Genomic DNA, 21,773 nt, shown 5'->3' with positions numbered 1-21,773 from the left:
TTCCTACTGAGAAAGGCTAAAGGAGTAACCACTGGCAGAATCAGCTGCCCCCCAACAAATTCAGTCTAAAGTATTTGGAGAAACTTGCTTACCCTCTGTGTGCTTTAGGCAGGACTGAAGAGCAAACCATTCTTCAAAAAGTTTCATAAGATGCTTTTGAAAGGCCTCAGTAGATACACAACAGCTCCTTCAGGAGACCCCATGCACGGTAGCTGCCCAGCACTTCAGAGTGGTACCAGCCTGGTGGAGACTCAGGGGGAGCTGGGACATCTGATCCCTCACAGGACAGTCAGGAGCCCCAACCCACAGCCTGCAGAAGGAAGGGCAGGAGGAAGGAAGAGGAGAGTGATTGCCTCCTACACAGCTCCCATCACCCTGGCAATACCTCCTTGACAGGAGAAACTTGGCCAAACAAACTGGCTGTGGCCAGTGCCACTTCCCAGCAGTTTCCTGGAGGTGGAGACCATTTCTGTTAACACATCATGGTTGGCACCAGCCCTAACACCACAGCTGCTAGAGGTAATCCCTTCTGTATGATGTCAAGGGAGCTGTGTTTGTGCCCAAACTTCACTGCCCTCTTCAATCCCAGGTCACCCTGGTTCCTCCTTCTAACTGAGCAGACCACGGTGCTCTCTGATGGGCTGGCTCTCAGGGAATGGGCTTTCCTACCACACTATGAGCAATCCCCACTTATCCTCTGGCAACAGTCATGTGCTCCCTCATATGCCAGATGTGAGGCTGAGACCTGGTCCCATCAGTGGGAATTTTGCCAACTTTGGCAGAGGCAAAATCTCTCTGACAGTTTCAGCAATATCTCCCACTCTCAGTTCAGAGTAACTTCCACAGGAAGTATTTACTTTTTATTGGATTTGTGGTGCACAGAGCACAGCCTACATTCATCTCTGCTCTCTGTCCCCTCCTCTTTGTCTCGCTTTCAATAAGTTTTATATCATTTCATTTAATTGAGCTCCAGTATTGCCCACTCTATTACATTTCAGTTCATGAGGAAGGTTCATCTAAGGTGTGATCAGGCTCATCACCATTGATTTTTAGCAGTTTATGAAATATCACTCTGTTTTGCCAGCAATACCATCTAACTATCTTATCTCAAGAGACAGGAGGAGCATTATGGCACACTCAGAGAGTATTTTATAAGTGGTGAGAGGCCGACAGGATGCAATTAAGCCAAGTATTACAGTCACAGTCTGGAAAGGTTGCCCTGTAAAGACTTGGTTTGCTGCCACTTTGTTGTGGTAGTCTTCAGACTGAAGTACATCTTGTACTTTATGAAGGTGCTCCTATGTATTCACTTAGGTAAATTCTCTGAAAGTTACTTTCCAGTGGTATAGCTGTAAAAATACACTAGAAATTACCAGCTGTTTATACATCTTCTCCACCTTTCTCCAAACCCTGTGGACTGGAACTGTGTTACATGAGATCTTGAGGTTTTTACTAGAGGGGATACATGCTGAGAGAAGCATCTTCCCCACACTTGAAGAGCCAAGACAAAGTGAGTTTCAAAAGACAGAGACTCATGACCTCTTCCCTTATTTTTCTCTGTGTTTCCAGGTTTGTATTGAAAGCCCCTCAATGAATCTTGACCAGTGACTTTTGGATACAAGCCACAGCACTCCCATTCCTGATCTCACTTTTCTCCTCCCTAAGTCACCAGCACATGCAGAGGCAGCTCCCAGGAAGTTCTTATACCTCCTTTTCTTCCCCAGAGGTTCCAGATTTATTGGGAAAGCACTTCTAGAGGCTTGCTCTGTGTGCTGAATGGGCACAGGTATCTGTGCTCCATCAGCCCTCAAGTCCCCCAGCTGGCTGCCTGCCTTGATCACAGTGAAGAGGGGTTCTGCAACACTAGGAGCAATGGGTACTAGTTGCCCAAAAGAGGCAGCAATTCTGAGTTTTAGCATTGTTTACTCTTTTGGGGACTCTGACCAAACTGGTTGGTCCTCAGTCAGCTACTGCCAAGAGAGCAGGACCCAAAATGGGAATTGAAAGCAATCATAGCAAGTGGCTTTCTAGTGCTTCTATTCTTGTGCCATATTATGTCTCCTTACTTAAAGTCCTCAGTATAAATCCAAAACAAGAGAAAGAAGTCCAGAACCATATCTTCAGGCTCACTCAGTCTTTGATCCAGGTAATTTTTTTTTTCATGTAAGAGCAAACAAAAGAAATTCCCTGTCTGCCAGCAAAAGAAGACTCAGTTTCAGCCAGCTGCTGTACCAGCATGGTACTTTCTGAACAGCATCCTTCATGCCCTCATGACACCTAGCTAAAGATAGTACTGGAAGAAATTACCTGGTATCTTATTACAGCCGAGAATTCCCTGCTGTCCTGTCCCCAATGCCACTAGAGGCTCATGCAAGATGCAGAACATGACTTGACATCACTGGTTATGAGAGATGAAAAGTCAAGTGTGAATGTATTCAGAGCAGGAGCTGATAGAGATGACTGAGAAACCCACAGAAAAATGAGAATTTCCTCTGTCAGGTAAGAAACAGCAGTATGCTTTATCCCAGGAGTTCTTGGAATTGCCATTGCAAACTGAGGCAAGAGCTGGGATTCAAACCCTTACAGTGGGAAACTGTCCCTTCTGGATGCAGGCTTCTTAGTGGTCTACATTTCTGATCCTACACTAGAGAGGGAAAAGCACAGAGAGGAAAAAAACCCTAAAACACTGAACATTTCGCCTTAGGATTCAGCTTCTTACAGAAAAATCTGGCCATCGGTTTTCCTGCTTCCTCAGCAGCTCCCTCACCCCTCTGGAGAGCAGGTCCAGGCATCCTGTGCTTCCCTGCACAGGGTCATCCCAGCTGTGAGCCTGCTGCCCCTGTCGTGTGCAGCACTTCATCCTCTCTGCCAGAGAATGGGGTCGAGCCTGACAGAAGCCACCACATCCCCTCAGTCTATGGCGCAGCGCTTACAACTCCCTTTAACAAACCCCCATGCTGCTGTTGGGGCCAGGAAGGAGTTTGCAGGGCTGGATGGCGCTGCACCTCGGAGGGAAGGAGGGAAATAACTCTTCCCTGCTGCCCAGTGTACTGCCAGGCTATTCTGCTCCAGGAAGTCCCAAAGGCAGGAGTTGTGCACACCAAAATCAGTGGTGGAGCCTCCAGCCCATCCAAGGAGATGCTCTGGCCCCTTCCATTACTGCACAACAGCCTTCACTGGCATGGGGCAGGCAGGTAGGTTCGTGCTGTCCTTCCTGGCTGGACAAATAGGTTTGTACCTTCCTGTGGCTTCCAGCGGCACGCCAGCGCTCCTCGCTAGGTGGAGCTGCCGGAGCGAGCACAGCAGGGCTGGGAAGCATCCCCGGGAAGCATCCCCTGGAAGCAGCGCCGGGATCGCCGGGCGCTCCCCGAGCCACACCGCGTCCTGCCCTGCTCCCCGAGTCCCCGTGCTCCTGACACCGCCGATATCCCTCGGCTCCTTTCGGTGACACTGAAACTGAAACGCAGAAAACAAGAACTTTCCTCAAACAAAGTGGTGGTACAAAGTACACCGCTGTCTGTGGTTTTCTCCATCCTTTGGGCTGAATCTGCTAATCAATATGCCCCTGTCAGCCTTTGATGTGATGGAAAATGCTGAAATACGATTTTCTAAAAAATCATAAAATTATGCACATAATGATAGCCACCGCCACTGCTTTCCCCCTCCCACCCCCATTTAGATCATCAGTTTAATGATTTTCAGTTCCCTGACACTGGACCACCCAGTGCCAACAATTTCTAAGCAAAGCTCTCACTGCTGATTTCCATGGTGGGGCTGCTCAAAGATCAATAGCAGCGATGGCCTAGTGTACATATATTTGCCTCACAGAGTGAAAGAAACTGTATAAAAGCTCCTGCTCTGCCAATTAGATTTCCATACATTTTGGCTGCTAATGTGGAAACGAAGTAAAGCCAGGCATAAGTTTTAGCCATAGAGGAGGATATATGTTTATCCACATCAAGAAATCCCTCATGTGGATGCCAGGGCAGTGCCTGGATCCATATCCAGCAGCTGTGAGGGCACTCACTGCCCTGCAGGTTCTTGTGAGGCTCAACTGGTCAGCCAGGGGTTGAGGGCTGATGAGTGAACTTCTATTGGACCTAAACTGGTGTCTTTATCCACATTTCATATGCACACACACTGCACAGTGGGAAGTTTCAGTGCAGCAGTGCTCAATGGAAGGGAAAAGGAAGGTAACTTTGGAAGAGTGGCACCTTCACAGCCCTTAGGCAAAGATTAATAAGGGAGATGGAGCACCACTGTTTCTTGTTCCTGCTGTTGCACACCTGGCCTACAGCATGTACACTCGGGCATCACTGTTAACATTGGGCTCCCAAAACAGTTTCCTTGCCTGGGGCTGATCAGCTACATGCATCCTACCTGGAAATGGAGCAGGCCTCTCACCAGCCATCTCACCACAGACTGAGGTGTGCAGAGGCAGCAGCAGTCCTGCTGCTGCTGCTCCCAGATGGAGAGATCCTACCACAAGGACTTCAGTCCTCAGCAAGTTAGAGGGAAATGCCTTGTCTGAGTGCCAGGTCACATCATGGGCACATCTGTCTGAGCTGGCTGCAGTGTTTGGTAGCACCACACAGGAATACACAAACATGGGAATGTTGAGAAATCTGTTAGGATAGACAGAGGGCTGGTAATCAGTAATGCCACAGGGCTTTGGGGCAAGGATCTCAGCAGAGGGGTGGGTGCATATTAAAACAGATGTGGTGTTTCCACAGGGCAGTGTAACAGTGGAGATGTTGACAAGCTCTGGAGATGCAAGCTGGACAAATTTCAGGTAAGGCTTGTAGTGCCCAGATGGGAGTGTGCAGTGTGGGCAGAGCCTGAGCAGGGCATGGGCCTGGGGTGGGAATGGGGCTGGGAGCAGGACTGTGCCAGGAATGGTCTCTGGTGGATCTGTGCATTCTGGACAGACACTCTGCACTTGTATCCTCGCCTCCTGGCTTTCCCCCAGCAGGGGTCAGGCTGAACCAACGATCACAAATCAAAAGTAAAAGTAACTACTCCGGTTCAGCAGCAAATATTCTCAATGTTCCAGAAACGAGAAAAATATTTTGCCTTCCTGGGGATACGGAAAATTCTTGAACATTTCACTTAAGAAAAGCAAAAGAAATATTGAAGTGGTAACTGAGGTGACTGCAGGCAGCAGCCTGCAACACCCTCGTCCTTGCAGCTGTTTTAGAAAGGCAATGACCGTGTCCTGTTCCCACTCAGTCTCAGCCTCCGCTCCCAGTTACTCTGGATACGCTTCAGTGTAAATGCAAAGAGAAATTCGGACAGAATGCGCGGACCGCAGCGCTAGGCAAATGGACGGGAGCGTGTCCTCGGAAGTGGCTGGAAGCCCCCGGGGAAGGCAGAGCTCGCAGCATCCGCCAGCGGCTGGACGGGGAGAGCTGCTCCCCGCGCAAACCATTCCTGCGCGGGCACAAGTAAGTAACGCAGAGCGCTGCAGCCCCAGCGCGGCGCCTCCAGCCACCCCAGAGAGCTGGCAGCGTTTCACGGCCCTTGGCACTCTGAAGAGCAGCCCAGGGGCTCCGCAGTGGGGTCGCCCGAGAAGCGACGCCTCTGACTTTAGCTGTCACCAGAGGTCTGCGGGCAGACACTCTGGGACAAGAATGTTAAAAAGCAGGTGAGATGTACCCAAAGGCCCGTCTCCGGAAATTTTTTTTGGCCGGCTTTGTTTCAGTTTATCGCCTAGCAAGAGGGCACAGGATGGCATTTCATGCGTAGAATTTTAATGATAAATTTATTATATTTTAGTGTATTATTGGCGGGCGATTTTGTAGCCTTACAAGAAATTTCCGTTTCCACATCTCCATTAAATGTCTGATTCATTTTCTTGGCTCGTGGTAATGCCTCAGGCTACATCACTAAAGAATCAGTGCTCTGCATTAGATAAATATAAGACCAAGTCTGATTAACCTATTAACTATTTTTAATTAGCTTTTACTGTTCTTCAAATATTCCGTGTTTTTGAGGAAGCAGAAAGAGGATGAGAGCAAGCTAGTGCTGTAGAGATGTATAGAGCTAACATATGGACCGAGATTATTCATCATCATTGGCAGCAGCTCTGCTGTAGGGAATCTTGCAACAACATCAGAATTTTCCTGCTAGAGTGAATGCCATAATGGAAGCATTTGTGGGGTGAGTTACGGCCAAGATAGAAAAAAAAAAAAATTAAATCTTTATAGCGTTTTTATGCTCTGTCTTCCTTTTTGGTAATCAGATCTTGATTAAGAGTTCGAATTAGCACCCAGAAGAACATTATGCTTTCCTGGCTCAGTTCCTTCCCACGATGTAGGGCAGGCAACAAATGATTCAGTGGCTTTACGGTGCTGCTACAACAAAAAGGTGTCTCTGTACCCATCCACCGCTTCAGGAAAGTCACCGCCTGCTTGCTTGCGATGAGGAACATATGGCAGTGGCAAAATATTTTATATGCTAAATAAAGCGACTGCTTGATTTAGTTCAGACAGGCTCCTCTCACGGCCACGATGACATACTAGGGAAAAAGCTGGGCAAGGTGGGGTTCGCTGTCCCCGCTGCTGGGGGGCTGGAAGAGCTCTGTGGGGCAGAGCCAGCCCTTCCTTCGAGGGCAGCCCCAGCACAGCTGGACCCCGCGGGCGGCACGGTGCTGCAGTGCGGGCTTCTCGTCAGCCTGAAGAACATCTGACCCTGCCATGCCAGAGCACCTCTTAATTTTTGGTGTCCTCGTGGTTTGGTTGGGGTTTTTCCCCTTTCAGATACATTGGGATCATTCTGGTCGAAGTGAGTTTTGGAGGCACAGCTGCTCCAGCACTCGTACTTCCTATGCCTCGAACGAGCAAACAAATAACTACAGCTTTTTTCTTTCTTTCTTTTTTTCTTTTACTTTTTTTTTTTTTTTTTTCCCCCTTTTTTTAAACTACGCTTCTTCTGTGTACCTGTGAATTCATTCACACCTCTTCTTCTCTTCCTCCCGGGGCTCCCCATCGCACCTCAGCCCCTCCCTGACCCCAGCCCCCGTCCCTCGCAGCCCGAGACCCCGCTGTCCCCGCCACCCTGATGTCCCCGGAATTCTGCAGGCTGCCTTCCCGAGGCTCCGAGGGGATTCTGAGGGATCTGCCCTGCTCTCGGGGCGTTGCATCCTCCGGGATGCCGCTCGCCCCTGCTCTCTGCGCTGCCCCGGCCGCTCGCTCCTCCTCTCCGCCCGCACCCCCGCTCTCCCTGGCGGCTGTTCCCTCGCTCATTATTGAGCTTGATCGTTGCTCTGTATGAACTGGCGAAGAGCTTACGATGAGACCCGTGAAAGTGGTGAAACGCAGCCCCGCCTGCAGCGGGTCCGGTCAGTAACCCCATCTGCTGCAGAAGCGCTTCTGCTGCGGCGTGCTCACCCCGCTAAGGAAGTTTGTTGCTGAGATGGGTTTTACCCTCACACTGCCTGGGGTGCTCACGGTGTCCCCCACCCGCTGCCACGGCTGACTCCTGAGCTACTTTGCCTGACTGCTTTAGTTTAGGGACTGACCGCCCCAGTTTAGGGAAAACAAAGCTAAGTATGGAAAAGGAACCAAATATTAATATTTCCGAATATTTCGGTTATTAAAGACAGAGAGGAGGTAATTCTGGCTTTTGAATCCGTTTCTCATGCAGGGGCAGCCCAATGGGCGCTATCCCACCTGCGATGCTATCTTTAGGGAAAAAGTTGCGCTAAGAGTCGCCCAAATAAACACTCGTTTTTTCAATATGCCATGAGTTCCTTACAGTAGAAAGGGAGGAAAAGCGCTCGTGCTGGAGGGATGGTTTTGTTTTACTTCCGCTGGAAAACAAGCCGAGAGGTGCCGGCCGGGCCGGGAAGGAGGCACGGAGCGAGGGGAAAGGGCCGGTACCGCCGGTACCGCCGGTGCCGCACAGCCCCGGGCGGTACCGCAGCTCGGGCCCGCCCGGCAGCACCGCGCTGCCGGCTCAGGGCCCTTTCCCCTCGACCCTGGCCCTGGCAGAGCTCCCTTGGGGTGCTGAGAGGCGGGGGGCAGCGGGTCCGGCCGGGGAGAGCCCCTGCCCCCGCACCGTCTCCTCTGCAGGAGGGAGGGGAAGAGGCTCCCCTGGGCGCTGGACACGCAGCGAGGCCGCCCCGCGCCTGCCGCAGCACTTCCAAACGCGGTTCGGCATTTCTCTCCCCCCTAATTCAAATGCAAATCGGTCTCTTTCGGAGGCGGCTCCCCCTCTCCACGCCCGCTGCCGGAGCCGAGCCGGGGCGCGGCCGGGGCTGCGGGGCCGGGGCTGCGGGGCTGCCGCCGCCGAGCGCTCCCTGGCTCCTCTGCAACCAGCAGCAGAGCATTTTTGTTGGTTTTACTTTTAGAATATTTGCGAATTGACAAGAGGACGAAAAAAAAATAATTTCAAACTTGGAGATTTAACTCGAGCTTCCCAGAGATGCCCTTCGTGTGCCTGTGCCAAAGTTAAGGCGACGCGCTCTTTCTCCAAGCGTATTCAGCAGCTTTATAATTTAAACTAAAACAATTCAGAGCAACAAGGGATTGTTTAGAAATAGGAGACGTCGTTGCAGGTAGAGAATCAACGTGCCTCCACTTCAGCTAAGATTCATAACTAAAATAAAATTAATTTTCACACCATCCCGTTTTTCCACGCTCGAGGAAAACAGAGTTCCCCACAGGTACAACACAGGGGCACAAACAGCACAGGGTAAAAATTGTTCAGGGTGATTTTGCATCACTCTTCCGTGGAATGCTCTTTAGGGGACAGATGGGATTTTTTTTTCCTTTCCAGCTTTAGGCTACGTGAAAAGCCGTAAGCAGTCGGCGGCTCTGGGCACAGGGGGCCCGCTGCTACCGAGGCAGTGCCCGGGCCGGAGGGGCGGCACCGACTCCCGGTTCCAGCGGGGACAGGGAGCATCCACACGGTCCAGAGGTGTGCGGGAAGGACCGAGTCAGCTCACACCGCCCGCACCCCAAGGAAGCGCCGGGACAGGCCCGACCGGGACTCGAGCGGCTCCGCTCCCTGGGGTCGGTCCCAAGGAAAGGAAAAAAGGAGGGAAAAAATTAATAAAGGAAGGAAGAGGGAAAGAAAGAGAGAGAAAGAAAGAAAAAGAGAAAGAGAGAAAGAAAGGAAAGAAAGGAAAGAAAGGAAAGAAAGAGAAAGAAAGAAAGGAAGAAAGGAAGAAAGGAAGAAAGGAAGAAAGGAGGAAAGAAAAAAAGGAGGAAAGAAAGAAAAAGAGAAAGAAAGAGAAAGAAAGAGAAAGAAAGGAAGAAAGGAAGAAAGGAAGAAAGGAAGAAAGGAAGAAAGAAAGAAAGAAAGAAAGAAAGAAAGAAAGAAAGAAAGAAAGAAAGAAAGAAAGAAAGAAAGAAAGAAAGAAAGATGGGGAAAAGACAGGAATAAAGAAGGAAAAATTAAATTAGGGGAAAAAAGAAGGAGATAGAAAAGGAGAAAGGGAAACGAGAAAGTAAAGGAAAAATAAATAAAAAGTAGAAGAATAAATTAAAATTTAAAGAAACAATAAAAATAAAAGGAGAAGAGAAAGGAAAAAACAAAGGAATAATGAAAGCAAGAAAAAAATTTAAAAGAAGATAAAAAAGGAGAGGAAAGAAAGGAAAAGCAAAAGGGAGAAAAAGAGGGAGAAGAAAGAGGAGTGGAAAAAGGGTAAAGAAAAGGGAAGAGAAAGAGGATAGGAAAAGGGAAAGGAAAAAGAGGGAAAGGAGAGGAAAAGGGAAAAGATAAGAGGAACGAGGGAAAAGAAAAAAAGAAGAGGGCAAAGAAAAATTAAAAGGAAGACGAGGAAAAAGGAGAGGGGGAGAGGAGAAGAGAGAAGAGGGGAAAATGAAAGAAACGGCAGGGGAGGGGAGCCGGGCGAGCCCGAAGTTGGCGGCAGGGCGGGCGCGGTGGGCAGGGCCCGCAGCCGCCCCGCCCCCGGCCCGCGCCGCCGCCGCCGCCGCGCCCGCTGCCGGCCGTGCCCCCGCTAAAGGAGGCAGGCGGCGGGGCGGCGCGGCAGTGCGCCCCGAGCCGCGCCCGCAGCCCCGACAGCAGCAGCGGGAGCCGCGCCGGGAGCGATGCGGGGCGCCGGGGAGGAGGCAGGGTTGGCGAGCGGCGGTGCATCCGCCTAGGCGCTCGGCCGCTCGCAGCCGCACGCACAGAGCCGCCGTCCGACAGCAGCGCCGCTCTCCGCCCCGGGAGCGCCCGCCGAGGCGCAGCCCCGATGCCCGGCGGGACGGCGGGGCCGCCGCTCGGGCGCGTCGCTCCCCGCTAGAGGCGGCGGCCCCCGCGGGCTGGATGCGCGTCGCCGGTGCGGGCGGCACCCCCGGGCCGGCCGCCGGGGCCCCGCGGCGCTAGGGGCCGTCCGGGCCCCCCGCCCCGGGCCGGCGGCGGCGCGGGGATGCTGGCGCTGGGGCAGATGGACGGCGCGCCCCGGCAGGGCGCCTTCCTGCTGGGCAGCCCGCCGCTGGCCGCCCTGCACAGCATGGCCGAGATGAAGGCGCCGCTGTACCCCGCGTACCCCCTGCCCGCCGGGCCCGCCTCCTCCTCCTCCGCCTCCGCCTCGCCCGCCTCCGCCTCGCCCTCGCCGCCGCTCGGCTCCCCCGGCCTCAAGGCGCCCGCCGCCTCCGCCGCCGCCGCGGGCGGGCTCTCGGCGCTGGGCACGGCCCCGCCGCAGCTCTCGGCCGCCACCCCGCACGGCATCAACGACATCCTCAGCCGGCCCTCCATGCCCCTGCCGGGCGCCGCGCTCGCCTCCGCCTCGCCCTCCGCCTCCTCGGCGGCGCCCGCCGGGCTGCTGGCCGGGCTGCCCCGCTTCGGCAGCCTCAGCCCCCCGCCGCCGCCGCCGCCCGCGCTCTACTTCAGCCCCGGGGCCGCCGCCGCCGCCGCCGCCGTGGCAGCCGGGCGCTACCCCAAGCCGCTGGCCGAGCTGCCCGGCCGGACGCCGATCTTCTGGCCGGGGGTGATGCAGAGCCCGCCCTGGAGGGACGCCCGCCTGGCCTGCGCTCCCCGTGAGTACCCAGCGTGGCGGGGCAGCGGGGGGAGAGGGCCCGGGGAGCCCCGGTGGGAGTCCCGGCGATGGGGAGTCCCGCAGCCCGGCATCGCTGTGAGACCCTCCCGCACCAGGGCCCGGCCGAAGCCGAGGGGGCTGGCTTTGCCTCGATTTCTTTTGTTTTCGTTTCTTAAGTTCTCTTTGCTATCTCCGTCTCCTCGGTCAGCGCTAAACTCTGTAATTTATCGCCGGTTATCGCTGCCGAAAAGCGGAGCCCTCCGAGGGGAAGGCGGCCGCGCTGCCGCCGTCGCTGTGGGGACTTTCGGGGCCGGGGTTGGCTTTTGGGGGCGCGCACAAACTTTCCCCTTAGCAGGACTTTCTTACCGCCCACTCGCACCGGCTGCGGTATTTTTAGAAAAAAAAAAATATATATTTGCCCACTCCGATTTTTGATTCTTATAGGAAAAAGAATCAGGGAGAGCGGAAAGGCCAGAGCCGTCGCCTTGCTTAGGCAGTAGTTTTCTTACGCACCCCCCGCGTAGAGACCCCTCCATCCCCTGGGGCAGCTTGAGAGCGAAGCGCTTTCCCAAATCCGTAGATTAACTTGTCTGTCCCTGCCTTCCCTTTCTCTCCCCCCTCCCTTCGCCAGATCAAGGCTCAATTTTGCTGGATAAGGACGGAAAGAGAAAACATACAAGACCCACTTTTTCTGGCCAGCAGATTTTCGCTCTGGAAAAGACTTTCGAACAGACGAAATACCTGGCGGGCCCGGAGCGAGCCCGGCTGGCCTATTCGCTGGGGATGACGGAGAGCCAAGTCAAGGTGAGAGCAGCGGCTCCCGCACCCAGTGCTGCGGGGCTGGAGGAGCGGGGAACAAAAGGGCCCCACCGCGGGAACGGGGTCCGTCTGAACCGGCCGGAGATGCTGCGGGCTGCCGGGACCGAGCCCGCTGGCACACGGCGAGCGCTTCCCCGGCAGCCACCGGCACTTATTGCCTTACTGTGGGGCCGGGAAGGTTATTCTGAAGCATTTTAAAAACCAACCAAATTAAACCAAACAAACCCAAGCAAGACTGAGAAGCCCTGAACACCATGGGGGTGGCCAGCATGCTGGGGAAGCAGGGGAAAGGGTGATGTGGAGGTGTCGCGCTGTCGCACCCTCACTCTTGCTTTTTGGTTAAAAAGTCTGGGCTTTGGGCAAAGCGGAGCTGTGAGGAGTTGTGAGAGCGGGCTGGGCTCCCCGAGAGCATGCAGAGGGGTTTGCTCGGCGGACTGGGCCAGAGGGGCCCCTCGGCGGTGCTCGCGCTTTCAGTCTGATCCGCAGAGCCTCTTTTGTCACCGCAAATACGTCCCGGTGGCTGCGAATAAATTATTGCAGCTTCTACAATGAAAATGCCCCCCTCCTGTGGCAGCGCCCTGCTGGACAGTAAATACATCTGGCGGGGCAGGGGGGCTGGGGAAGGAATCGGCCCCGAATGTGTGTGCAGGATGGCGGGGCTCCGGGGGAGCTGGGCCCATAGCCGGTGTCGGCGCTGCCGGGGGCGCGGTGCCGCGGGGCTCGGCCACTTTCCTTGTGGGGACATTGCCTGAAGGGTGGATAATCGGGACTCGCTGCCGGGGATGGGGACAGGCGGGGCAGCGGGGTGGCAGCGGCCCGGTCCGGTGGCCGTGCCGCTGATGGTGACGGTGGCGGCGGGGGCAGGTCTGGTTCCAGAACCGACGGACCAAGTGGCGGAAGAAGCACGCGGCGGAGATGGCGACGGCAAAGAAGAAGCAGGACTCGGAGACGGAGCGGCTGAAGGGCGCCTCGGAGAACGAGGAGGAGGACGACGACTACAACAAGCCCCTGGACCCCAATTCGGACGACGAGAAGATAACGCAGCTGCTGAAGAAACACAAGCCGGGGGGCGGCGGGCTGCTGCTGCACGCCCCGGAGGGAGAGGCCTCCGTCTAGCCCGCTTCGCCCGCCGCCGCTTTCGGAGATGTACAGATCTATTTTTCTAGACTCTACGCGGCCGGGAGGAGGAGGAGAGCCCGGAGGGGAAGCAGAGAGGACTGCGGGCAGCGGGCCGGTCCCCGGCGCCGCGTGTTGTTGTAGGGTGGCGGGCGGAGGGGAGCGGCGGGCGCTGCCCCGACCCCCGGCCCCGCTCCCGGTCTTTGCCGGCTCTTTGTAAATAAACCGTGAGTCACCGCGACCATAGGCGTTCCTTACTGTGAATATTTAAAATGTAAAATACCTTCTTTTGTTTTGTACAGCGGGGGCCGGGGGCGCAGCCGCCCCGCCCGCCCCGGCAGCACCGGGGGCGCCGCAGGAGCCCCCGAGACGGCGGCAGCACCGGGGGCCGCCGAGGAAAAAGCCGCCGTGGCCGCCGCCGGTCCCTCCCTCGGGCCCAAACTGCAGCGGCCCCGCGAGCTATTTATTAGTATTTTTGAAACACTTTCTGTTGCCGTCGTCGTGCAAGGGAGGGGGTGGGGTGGGGGGGAGAGGGCGGAGGGACAGAGTTTGCTTTCATTTACACCGTTTCCAATCAACCGCGTGTTGGAAAAGTAGCTGGTGGGAATTGTCACAACCACTGTCAGTCAAAATATAAAATTCATTTAGTTGCTGTATTTGAATTTAAAGTGTGTTTTCTTTTGTATCATACGGAATATTAGAGAATGTAAATTGTTTTCTTTCTTTTTTTTTTTTTTTTAAAGCTAATAACGATGATATATCGTGATATAGCATCTTAACATTTATTAATTTATATTAAAAATAATTCGGTTTGTAAAGAGAAGAAAAGCCCTTTGCAAGACCAGTTAAATGTAATGCACTTTCTGTTAAAAAAAAACAAAACAAAACAACAAAACGATAAATCAATTAAACCAGTTTAAAGACGTCTGCTGCCTTCACTAAAGGGTACAGATAATCTCTAAAGGGTACAGATAATCTCATTTTATCAGAGATTAAATACTGAAAGCACGGTACAGGGGGAAGGAAAAAAAAGAAGAGATAATTATCATGGTCTTTTGTTGATTCGTCGTAGTAGGTTTTTGTTGTTGTTGTTTGGTTTTTTGGGAAGATTTTTGTTGTTTGGGCGCTTTTTTTTTTTTTTTTTTTTTTTTTTTCTTTAAAGAATGGAAGCTGACCACGTTGCCGTGGGAGTTCAAGAAGGATACAAATAAAATAAACCGATGGTTGTTTGGGGATGTGAGTGGGCAGGCAGTTTCCACCCGACCACGGGAGCATTAGGCTCAGCCTAAATTAGGCTGTTTATACTTTTTCAGAGTCGGGCTGCGCAGGGTTTTATTAACGACAGAGAGTTACGACTATTATGGGAAAGAAACTGCTTTCTGAGAAGAAAACAGTGCATAAAATAAGAGCCTGGCCAAGCGTCTAGAACACATAGACCAAATATCAGAACAACTACTTTAAATTGAAACTCATTATCTGACGCGATCATTTCCATATCTAAACAGTCCAATCGTTTTGGGTTGTTGTTTTTTTGTTTGGTTTTTTTTTTTTTTTTTTTTTTTTTTTTTTTTTTAATCATTCCCAAGGACCAGCAGAGCAAACAGAATCGCTGACAGGAGAGAGAAAAAGGGCCAGCTATTCTGGAGGGGGAAAAAATAAATTATTCTATTCGGGAATAATTTTCTAAACAGAAAAAAAAAAATAAAAAGAAAGGAAAAAATGTAGAGCAGGGTTTTATTCCTCTTTCGGCTTACACAATGCCGGGGCTGGGAGGAGGGAACGAGCCCGGAGCTCTGCGGCTGCCCCGGCTCTCCCTGGCCGGGGTACCGGGGGCTGCCCATCGTCCACCGACACTGCCTCCACCCCCATTTTTCCCTGCTTGTTGTAAAGGCAGGAAGGGAAAGATCGGTGGTTTCCCAGAGAGCTGACTCGGCCCTGCCGGCTCACGCCGTTACGATTTCCCCGCGGGTTCCCGAAATCAAAATATCCGGGGTCCGGATCACCGGGGTGAGGACAGGCCGAGCCCGGCTGGGGGGTCTCACCGGGACAGGGCTGCCCGCACACCCTCAGCCCCTTCCCCAGCAGCCCCGGCCCTTTTCCAGTTCACCGCAGCACCGACTGAGGCTTTCCAGTTAATTTACTTCTGCACAGAGACCCAGCTGGCCACCAGTTGCAGTTGGCACCGTCCAAGTGGAATCGCAGGGAAAGGAGCCCAGCGCTGCCCGCTTGGTTAGGCTGGTTTTGTCTGGGGCGCTGGAAGAAAGAGCAGGGGATTCACACAAGCTCACGGCCCCCCTTTTCGGGACATGTTTTGGAACCCAAAGCCGGCTGGGCTCCCTCTCCTCCAGGAAAGGACTTTTTAGGAAGAGATTCAATAGCTAACCTCGGGATCGCTGCCACGGACAGCGCGGTGAACAATTAAAAGACAAATGTCAGCGGGCTTCACGGGGTGCGAGGTTCCCCCCGTGCGCGGCCGAGATCAGCCGCAGCTTCGGCTGTGTCCTCCGTGCGGGCAGGAGCTTGTGGCGGAGCTGTATGAACTCCGGGATAACGGCATTAAAAAAGTGCCGCAGGTCCATAGGGAATGGGGCCGGCGGAGCCGCTCCCCGGCAGCCCCGAGCTCTGGGAGTGAGCGGCCGCCACACGCGTGGGGAGCAGGCGGGTCCCTGCCTGAGAAACCACCGCAGGCCGGTCCCGAAGCTCCCCTCGCACACAGCTTTGGCTTTCCCTTCCTTCCGTCACAGAGCCCTCGCTTTTAAACCCCACTCCCTTCCGTGTGCGGGATTTCCACGCTCAGCGGAAATAACGGCGGCTGTTTCTGGGATTTCCAGGCTCAGGGGAAAGAGAGGCGGCTGTTCCAGGGTTTACCCTGTCTCGGTCCCTGCCACGTGCCTTTTCTGGGATGCAGAAGATACCTGGGCTGTGCAATCCCAGGGCGCCCAAAGCATCCTCCCTACTTTTCCAACGCCTCTGCTTTGTCGAGGTACTTCGCAAAGGGAGCCCGCTGCGGTCCGTCTCCAGCCCCGGCGAGCATCACCGTGGGCAGAGGAAAAACTTTTCCTTCCCAGTAGAAGCGCCCCAGGTGCAGGACCCTCCTCGCCCTGCAATAGCCGTGGGCACCGCGGGAATGCGGGGAGGAATGGAGGGTGGGAGGCAGGGGAGGTACGGGAGGCAAGAAAGTGGCCGGGAGCCACCCCGCCGTCCGCACCCCGCTCCCGGCCGCAGCTGCTGCCTGCGGGACACACGCATATGGATGCGGGACATACGGACGCGGGCAGGATCCGCTCCGCCGGGCCACAGGGGGGACGCAGGTTGCGAGGGGAAGGCCACGGCAGGCAGGATTGGGAAAAGGAAAAGCTCTCATTACTGCGGGGTAATAAGGGGTCTCTCTACTCGGGGCGTGTGCGCTGGGGGAAGCCCAGGCCGCAGGCCGCTGTCACCCGGCCCCTGACAAGGCCCTGCACCAGCGCTGTCACAGCCCCGAGGCCTTCGGGCTCTCTCATTCCGACAGCAACTCCCACCCAGAGCCCCCGGCGCAGGCACAGGCAAGGCAATGCCCACACCCTGCCAGAGGGATGCCCGACCGACAGCCACGCGGGGACAGCGCCCATTTCAGCGGGCGATGGCTTCTCCTGGATGGCTTCTCCTGCCCTTCCCCTCACGCGTGATGGGCTCTTGAAATCCCGTTATCGCTCATCGCTTCTCAGCGCTATTAATTTTTAACACTTCCCATATTACACGCACGCCGTTTCCCCTCCGTTTGCTGCCGTGATGCTGTTTCGTGCAGCACTTTCGTTGTACCCCCGCCAGCCGCCCCGAGGCTTTGCTTTAGGGACACGAGTCGTTCCCGCAGAGAACCCGGGGTTAAAATGAGGGTGATGTGCTTTCACCCTCGGCCCGGACACTCCGAGTCCCTTCCCGGAGAGAAGGGGAGAGGCACCGCTGGGAGAGGCGCTTGCTGCGGGATCCACCGCTCCGAGCCGGCGTCGCTAGCCGCAAATTAAAAAGCAAGATGAACTGCTCTCCCTCCTAATTGCTGCTCCGCCTTTACCTTCTGCAGCGATAGGTATTTCCCAGATACACGTTTCTGGCTGCGCTTGCCAGCTGTCTCCGACAGCGGTTACAAGTCTCCGTGAGGGATGCGAACATCTGCCGGGGAGGAGGAGGAGGCGGCGGGGAGCAGCGGGCACCCCGCACCGCACCGCGCCGCACCCGCACCGCGCCCCAGCGAACGCGGTCGACAAGAACAAAGTTATTGATACAAGGGCAGGAGCGGGCAGCACCGCGCCTCTCCGCATCCCCCGGGGGTTCGAGCCTCGCCCGTCGGGGCCGGAGGGCTGCGGGGAGCGCCTGGCACCAGCCCCGCGGCAATAACCCGCTTCCGCACACCCAAGTGCATCCCTGTAATAACGTCCTCGATCATTTATTAAAAGTCGTGTCAAGCGAGCCCATATAATTCATCTTTATGCAAATACATCAATGTCAAGCCATTAGTGTATTGCTCGGGTTTTTTATTAAAGTGCATTCTTTTTAATTCAGCTCAGTAAAATACGAGCCCTATTGCTCAAGAATTATAGCAACTATTAGAGTAACATATGGGCAACATGCACTCAGAAAATAAAAATCAACAGATAAAGTGGCAGGGTCACAACGGGGAGCAAACACTTAACAAAATGGCAGCGGGGTAATAGATTTTCCGCCCGCACCCCGGGCTCTGGGGTGTCAGGAGGAGCCCGCCGGCACCATCGTGGGGCGGTCCTGCCCAGAGCCCGCAGCCATCCCCGCCCGGTCCCGGTCCCGGTCCCGGTCCCGGTGCCGGTCCCGGCTCCAGCACCTTCCCTGCTCCCTTCCGGGCCGGGGCTGCGGGAGCACAGCCCTGCCCCACCGACACGCACCTCAGCGCCGCCCCCCTCCGCGCCCCCCAAGCCTGTCCCGGATTTAATGAGAGAGTTGCCCACATCCTCATCACCCCAGCATGGTAATTGAGCAGATCTATTAACTTGTTACACTAGATTTGTTTAAAGAGACTATTACACAGTCATTTAATCAATTTGTTACACTGGAGGTCCTGACTTATGAGACACTTGCCGTATGATTCCTTAATGACTGAATTAATTTGTTTTAATAAAACCAACATTGTGTACAAGCACATTTCGAGAAATGTAATTTTGGAGACGGAACAGTCCAATGCTTCATCTGATTAAGTCTTTTCTATGGTTTATCAAAGTCGGGAGTTGCCGTCATAAACTGCATGTATGGGGTATTTTTCTCTTTTATAGCGTCATTAATTTAATATGGATCATTAGTTCTTTATACACATGCATGTTCTGACAAATGTACCCAATGAATAATGCACCTAACGTGTTTGGGCTCAAATGCATCACGCCATAAACAGAAACTGCCGCAATATAAATAACAATAAACAATAATAACAACAATTATTATCGCAGCCGCCCCGTTCGCTCCCGTCCGGCCGCGCTCCGGGCTGGATTCGGGCCGGAGGAACCGGGGCGTCCCCCACGCCCCCACATCACACCGAGCTCACGGCGGAGGGAGCGCCCACAGATTTACGGTGAGCTGAGGTTATCCCGAGAGCAGATGTAGGACAAGAAAATCGGTTTTGCTCCTGATGGGAACTGACGTGTGTGGAATAAGTGTAAATAAACACGAGGGTCCCCAAGAAAAGGAACTTGATGGTATCGATTATGTAAAATAATCGCCGCATTACAAATGTTAATGTACAATGGTAATGCACTGCAAACAGCCGGCGCTGCTCGGGGGAAGGAAGGAGCAGCCTCGGGAAAAGCTCCGGGAGCCGGGACGGCCGCGGCGATACCGACAGCGTTACCGACAGTGATGTCGCTGTCGCGATAAGGGAGACAAGACCGCCCCACCCCCAGCGGCATCGCCAAACGCGGGGCCGTGCACCGCGCCAAGAGCCAAAACGACTTCTGTACAGAACGTCCCAGAGCCTTCTTATCCCTCAGAGGAGGCGCCTGAACAGGCTGTTCTCATCCAAATCCTCACACGCTGCCTCTGAAATTCCTCGCCCTGACAGCGCCGTTTGGTTTTGGTTTTTTAAAGTAATTTCCACCAGTGACCTTGTGGTCCAGGAATTCTGTCGGGCGTCTGCTTTTCCTTAGACACTGGGCATCTCCTTCTTTTTAAACATGAACATTTCTCGGGCTCCAGTGGAACAGAAACCTCAGCCCAGAATGCGACGCTGCTGCTACACCTGGCACCTCCTGCCCCGGATAAGCGGCCACCGGCCTCACATCTTCTTGTGAAAACTAACCTCAGCTGCAGAGCCCACCGAGCAGCAGCATCCTCCACACCCTAACCATCTGCACATGGCAGAACTTGAAATTGAAACCCGAGGAGGCTTACTGCTCGAGAAAATAAAACGAGATGGTGAAAACATAACTTCAGAGCCGTTTTTCACCCTCCTCACATGGTTTCTCGTAGATAAACTGCCCTTTTCCCTCAAAGGTGCATCTTCTATCCCCTTTATAAATGCAGGCAGCACACCCACCAGCAATGCGTGCAGGAGGTGTATTTAAGTAAATGGATTCGACCTTTTGGCCATTTTAACAGATGCTGCTCCTGACCACCCCAAAAAGCTTGTTTAAAGTTAACAACATTAAGCATTGGAGGTCACAAGGCCAATTCAAGGTCATTTTAATACTGGCTAAAGGTTAATTAGATCACTGCATTAAAGCAAAAATAGACTATACCCAACTTTAACGAGGACAGACAGGTTTTTTTACACACCTCTTAACTGCTCCCTTTATGATAAGGATACAGGGTATGCATCAGAGAAGAAATCTTGCTGTCAGTTCCACAAATCAAGTTACAGGAGCTCCTCTGGCTTTACACTGACAAGGCATAAATACAGCTCCTTTGAAATATTTTTTTTTGTTTGCAAGATCGGGCATCTGGGTTTCCTGCTACTCTTTCCTCTATCCCCTCACAGAGCCAGGGCTGCTCTGCTCTGAGGAACACCAGCCTCAATGTCCAAATGTGCCTGCTGCAGGTGTGATCATTGAAGCCAGCAGGACTCAGGGACAGTGAGGCTGGTACTCCCAGGATTGATATTGCCAAATCACAGAGCCAACAAGCCTCGTTTGGAAACTCCACAACACTCTGCTTAGGAATGCTGAACCAAATGGGAAGGCACTTCCTGACCTGGCAAGTGTTTGTGAGCTTTCATAATATTTCGCTCTCTGCACTTGACAAATCCAGATTTTTTTCCCCAGAAGTTTATTTTTTTAAAAAATGCAGGTAGAAGAGACCATGGAAATGAGAGACCTTGCTTTGAACCCCATCATCCCTTCTGAGGGAAAGCAAGGACCTCTACTTGTGTCTCCTTTTTTCAGTTCCCTGGCTGCTGGGCTGCAGGACTCTGGTGTGGACTTCTCTCTGGATGGAGCTGTTCAGCTTTGAGTCAGCAACTACAGCAGAGCTGAGCAGAGAGGCCAGACATCCTTTTTTTAGGGAAATACCCTCACTGCTGGGCCTCTAGCTGATCAAGAGTCTTATCCCTCATGTCTTCCCAAACTGGATGCATAATTCCTATCTCCTTCATAGACACTTTCTATGGGAGAAGTTAACCCAAATTATGGTGAAAAAGGGGAAAAAAGTGTGGCTTGGCAGATTTTTTTTTCCAGCAAAATCCTGTATTGCAGCGAAAATTCCTAATCAGTTTGACATATAAAATCAAGCCAGGACATCAGGCTAGAAATCAGGGTTTGCATTGATTATTAAATTACAGACATTGGATGAATCACTGACACACAGGGATAATGGTGTGAGTTATGTTCCAAATATGACCATTTCACCAGAACAATTGCCCAAGAGCACCAGGACATATTCTAAAGCCTGACTTGCCATGGAAGGGTGACCAGAGTCACCAGGAAAGCCAAGCCATCTGAGGGCTGAGAGACACTGAGACACAGAAAGGTGTGGAAGCACCAGGCAAGTCACCAGAGGGAAAGAAGTGAAGAACAGAGAGCTGGGCAGTTATGTTCCAGACAAAACAATGAAAAACCTGAATTATCAGTTCACAGCACCTGGTCACTAATGTTATTTTAATTTTAAAAGAAGAGAGTGTGAATGGCACAGCAATGCCTAGTGAGGTACCCTCAAAACAGGCTGGAAACAGCCCCTTCTTCACATACCTCTGGGTACCAAAAACATCTACTGAAATCAGGATTGGGTTGTTAGTTATTTATGACCATTGAAAGGGCTACATTTATTGGATAATTTATTTATAATGAATAATTCAACCAGTTTTATATGGAAGAGTTTCATTCCCTGGGCTGCTCACTTGGGAGGCAGCAAGGCTGCATCTATACACATTTTTCAGAGAGCCTTCAATTCCTAAACCTAGTTGTTCTGTTACTTAAGTTACAACACAATCACCACATTCCAAGCTATTTTATGTATATATTTTTCTGTCTTTATATAGTGATTTCAGACACTCACAGCTTCTAACTACAGCATAAAACAGTAAGAGAGAGACTTGCTCTTGTAGCATTTTTGGGGTTTGCCCTGTGTTTTTAAATGCATTGCTTTATTAATAAACACTATTATTGTTGGTACATGCTATCCCTGCATGCTACATCACTTTTTCCTCGTGCTCTCCCTCCACAACCAGTCTGAGACTCTCATCTCCCCTGAGACCCTTTGCAGACCAGAGTTAGCTGCTGGCTGGGCCAGCCAAATTCTTCCCCAATGCTTCCATCAGGATTAATCCAAACCAGCACTTGCCCCACTTTGTTTTCCCTGTAGTGCAGGTGATTCAGACACAAGCCATGGATTGCAACCTCACTGGACCTTCCCTTCCCAGTCA

At 53.1% G+C, this 21,773-nt stretch overlaps 1 protein-coding gene across 2 annotated transcripts; it reads left to right on the top strand.

Moving 5' to 3' along the window:
* Nucleotides 1–10,140: 10,140 nt before the first annotated feature.
* NKX6-1 (NK6 homeobox 1) lies at nucleotides 10,141–13,411 on the top strand. Of its 2 annotated transcripts, none has more exons than XM_056489792.1 (3): nucleotides 10,141–10,988; nucleotides 11,690–11,791; nucleotides 12,671–13,411. In XM_056489792.1, exons 1-3 carry the CDS (start codon nucleotides 10,379–10,381, stop codon nucleotides 12,970–12,972), a joined length of 1,014 nt encoding a protein of 337 aa, XP_056345767.1. In that variant the 5' UTR covers nucleotides 10,141–10,378; the 3' UTR covers nucleotides 12,973–13,411. The 2 variants fall into 2 exon arrangements, with proteins under 2 accessions (XP_056345767.1, XP_056345766.1); XM_056489791.1 differs by having other exon boundaries at nucleotides 11,619–11,791.
* The last annotated feature ends 8,362 nt before the right edge of the window (nucleotides 13,412–21,773 follow it).

Source organism: Oenanthe melanoleuca, chromosome 4 (genome assembly GCF_029582105.1).
Source record: "Oenanthe melanoleuca isolate GR-GAL-2019-014 chromosome 4, OMel1.0, whole genome shotgun sequence".
Classification (NCBI taxonomy): domain Eukaryota; kingdom Metazoa; phylum Chordata; class Aves; order Passeriformes; family Muscicapidae; genus Oenanthe; species Oenanthe melanoleuca.
Note: the sequence above shows the minus strand (reverse complement) of the source record. Positions and strands in the feature narration are given on the sequence as shown.

Excerpts from the sequence above, each read along its gene's own strand:
- NKX6-1 (XM_056489791.1), top strand. The coding sequence starts at position 10,379 with ATGCTGGCGCTGGGGCAGATGGACGGCGCGCCCCGGCAGGGCGCCTTC. Across the intron at positions 10,989-11,618 it reads CCGCCTGGCCTGCGCTCCCC|ATCAAGGCTCAATTTTGCTG; the intron begins GTGAGTACCCAG and ends TCCCTTCGCCAG. Across the intron at positions 11,792-12,670 it reads TGACGGAGAGCCAAGTCAAG|GTCTGGTTCCAGAACCGACG; the intron begins GTGAGAGCAGCG and ends CGGCGGGGGCAG.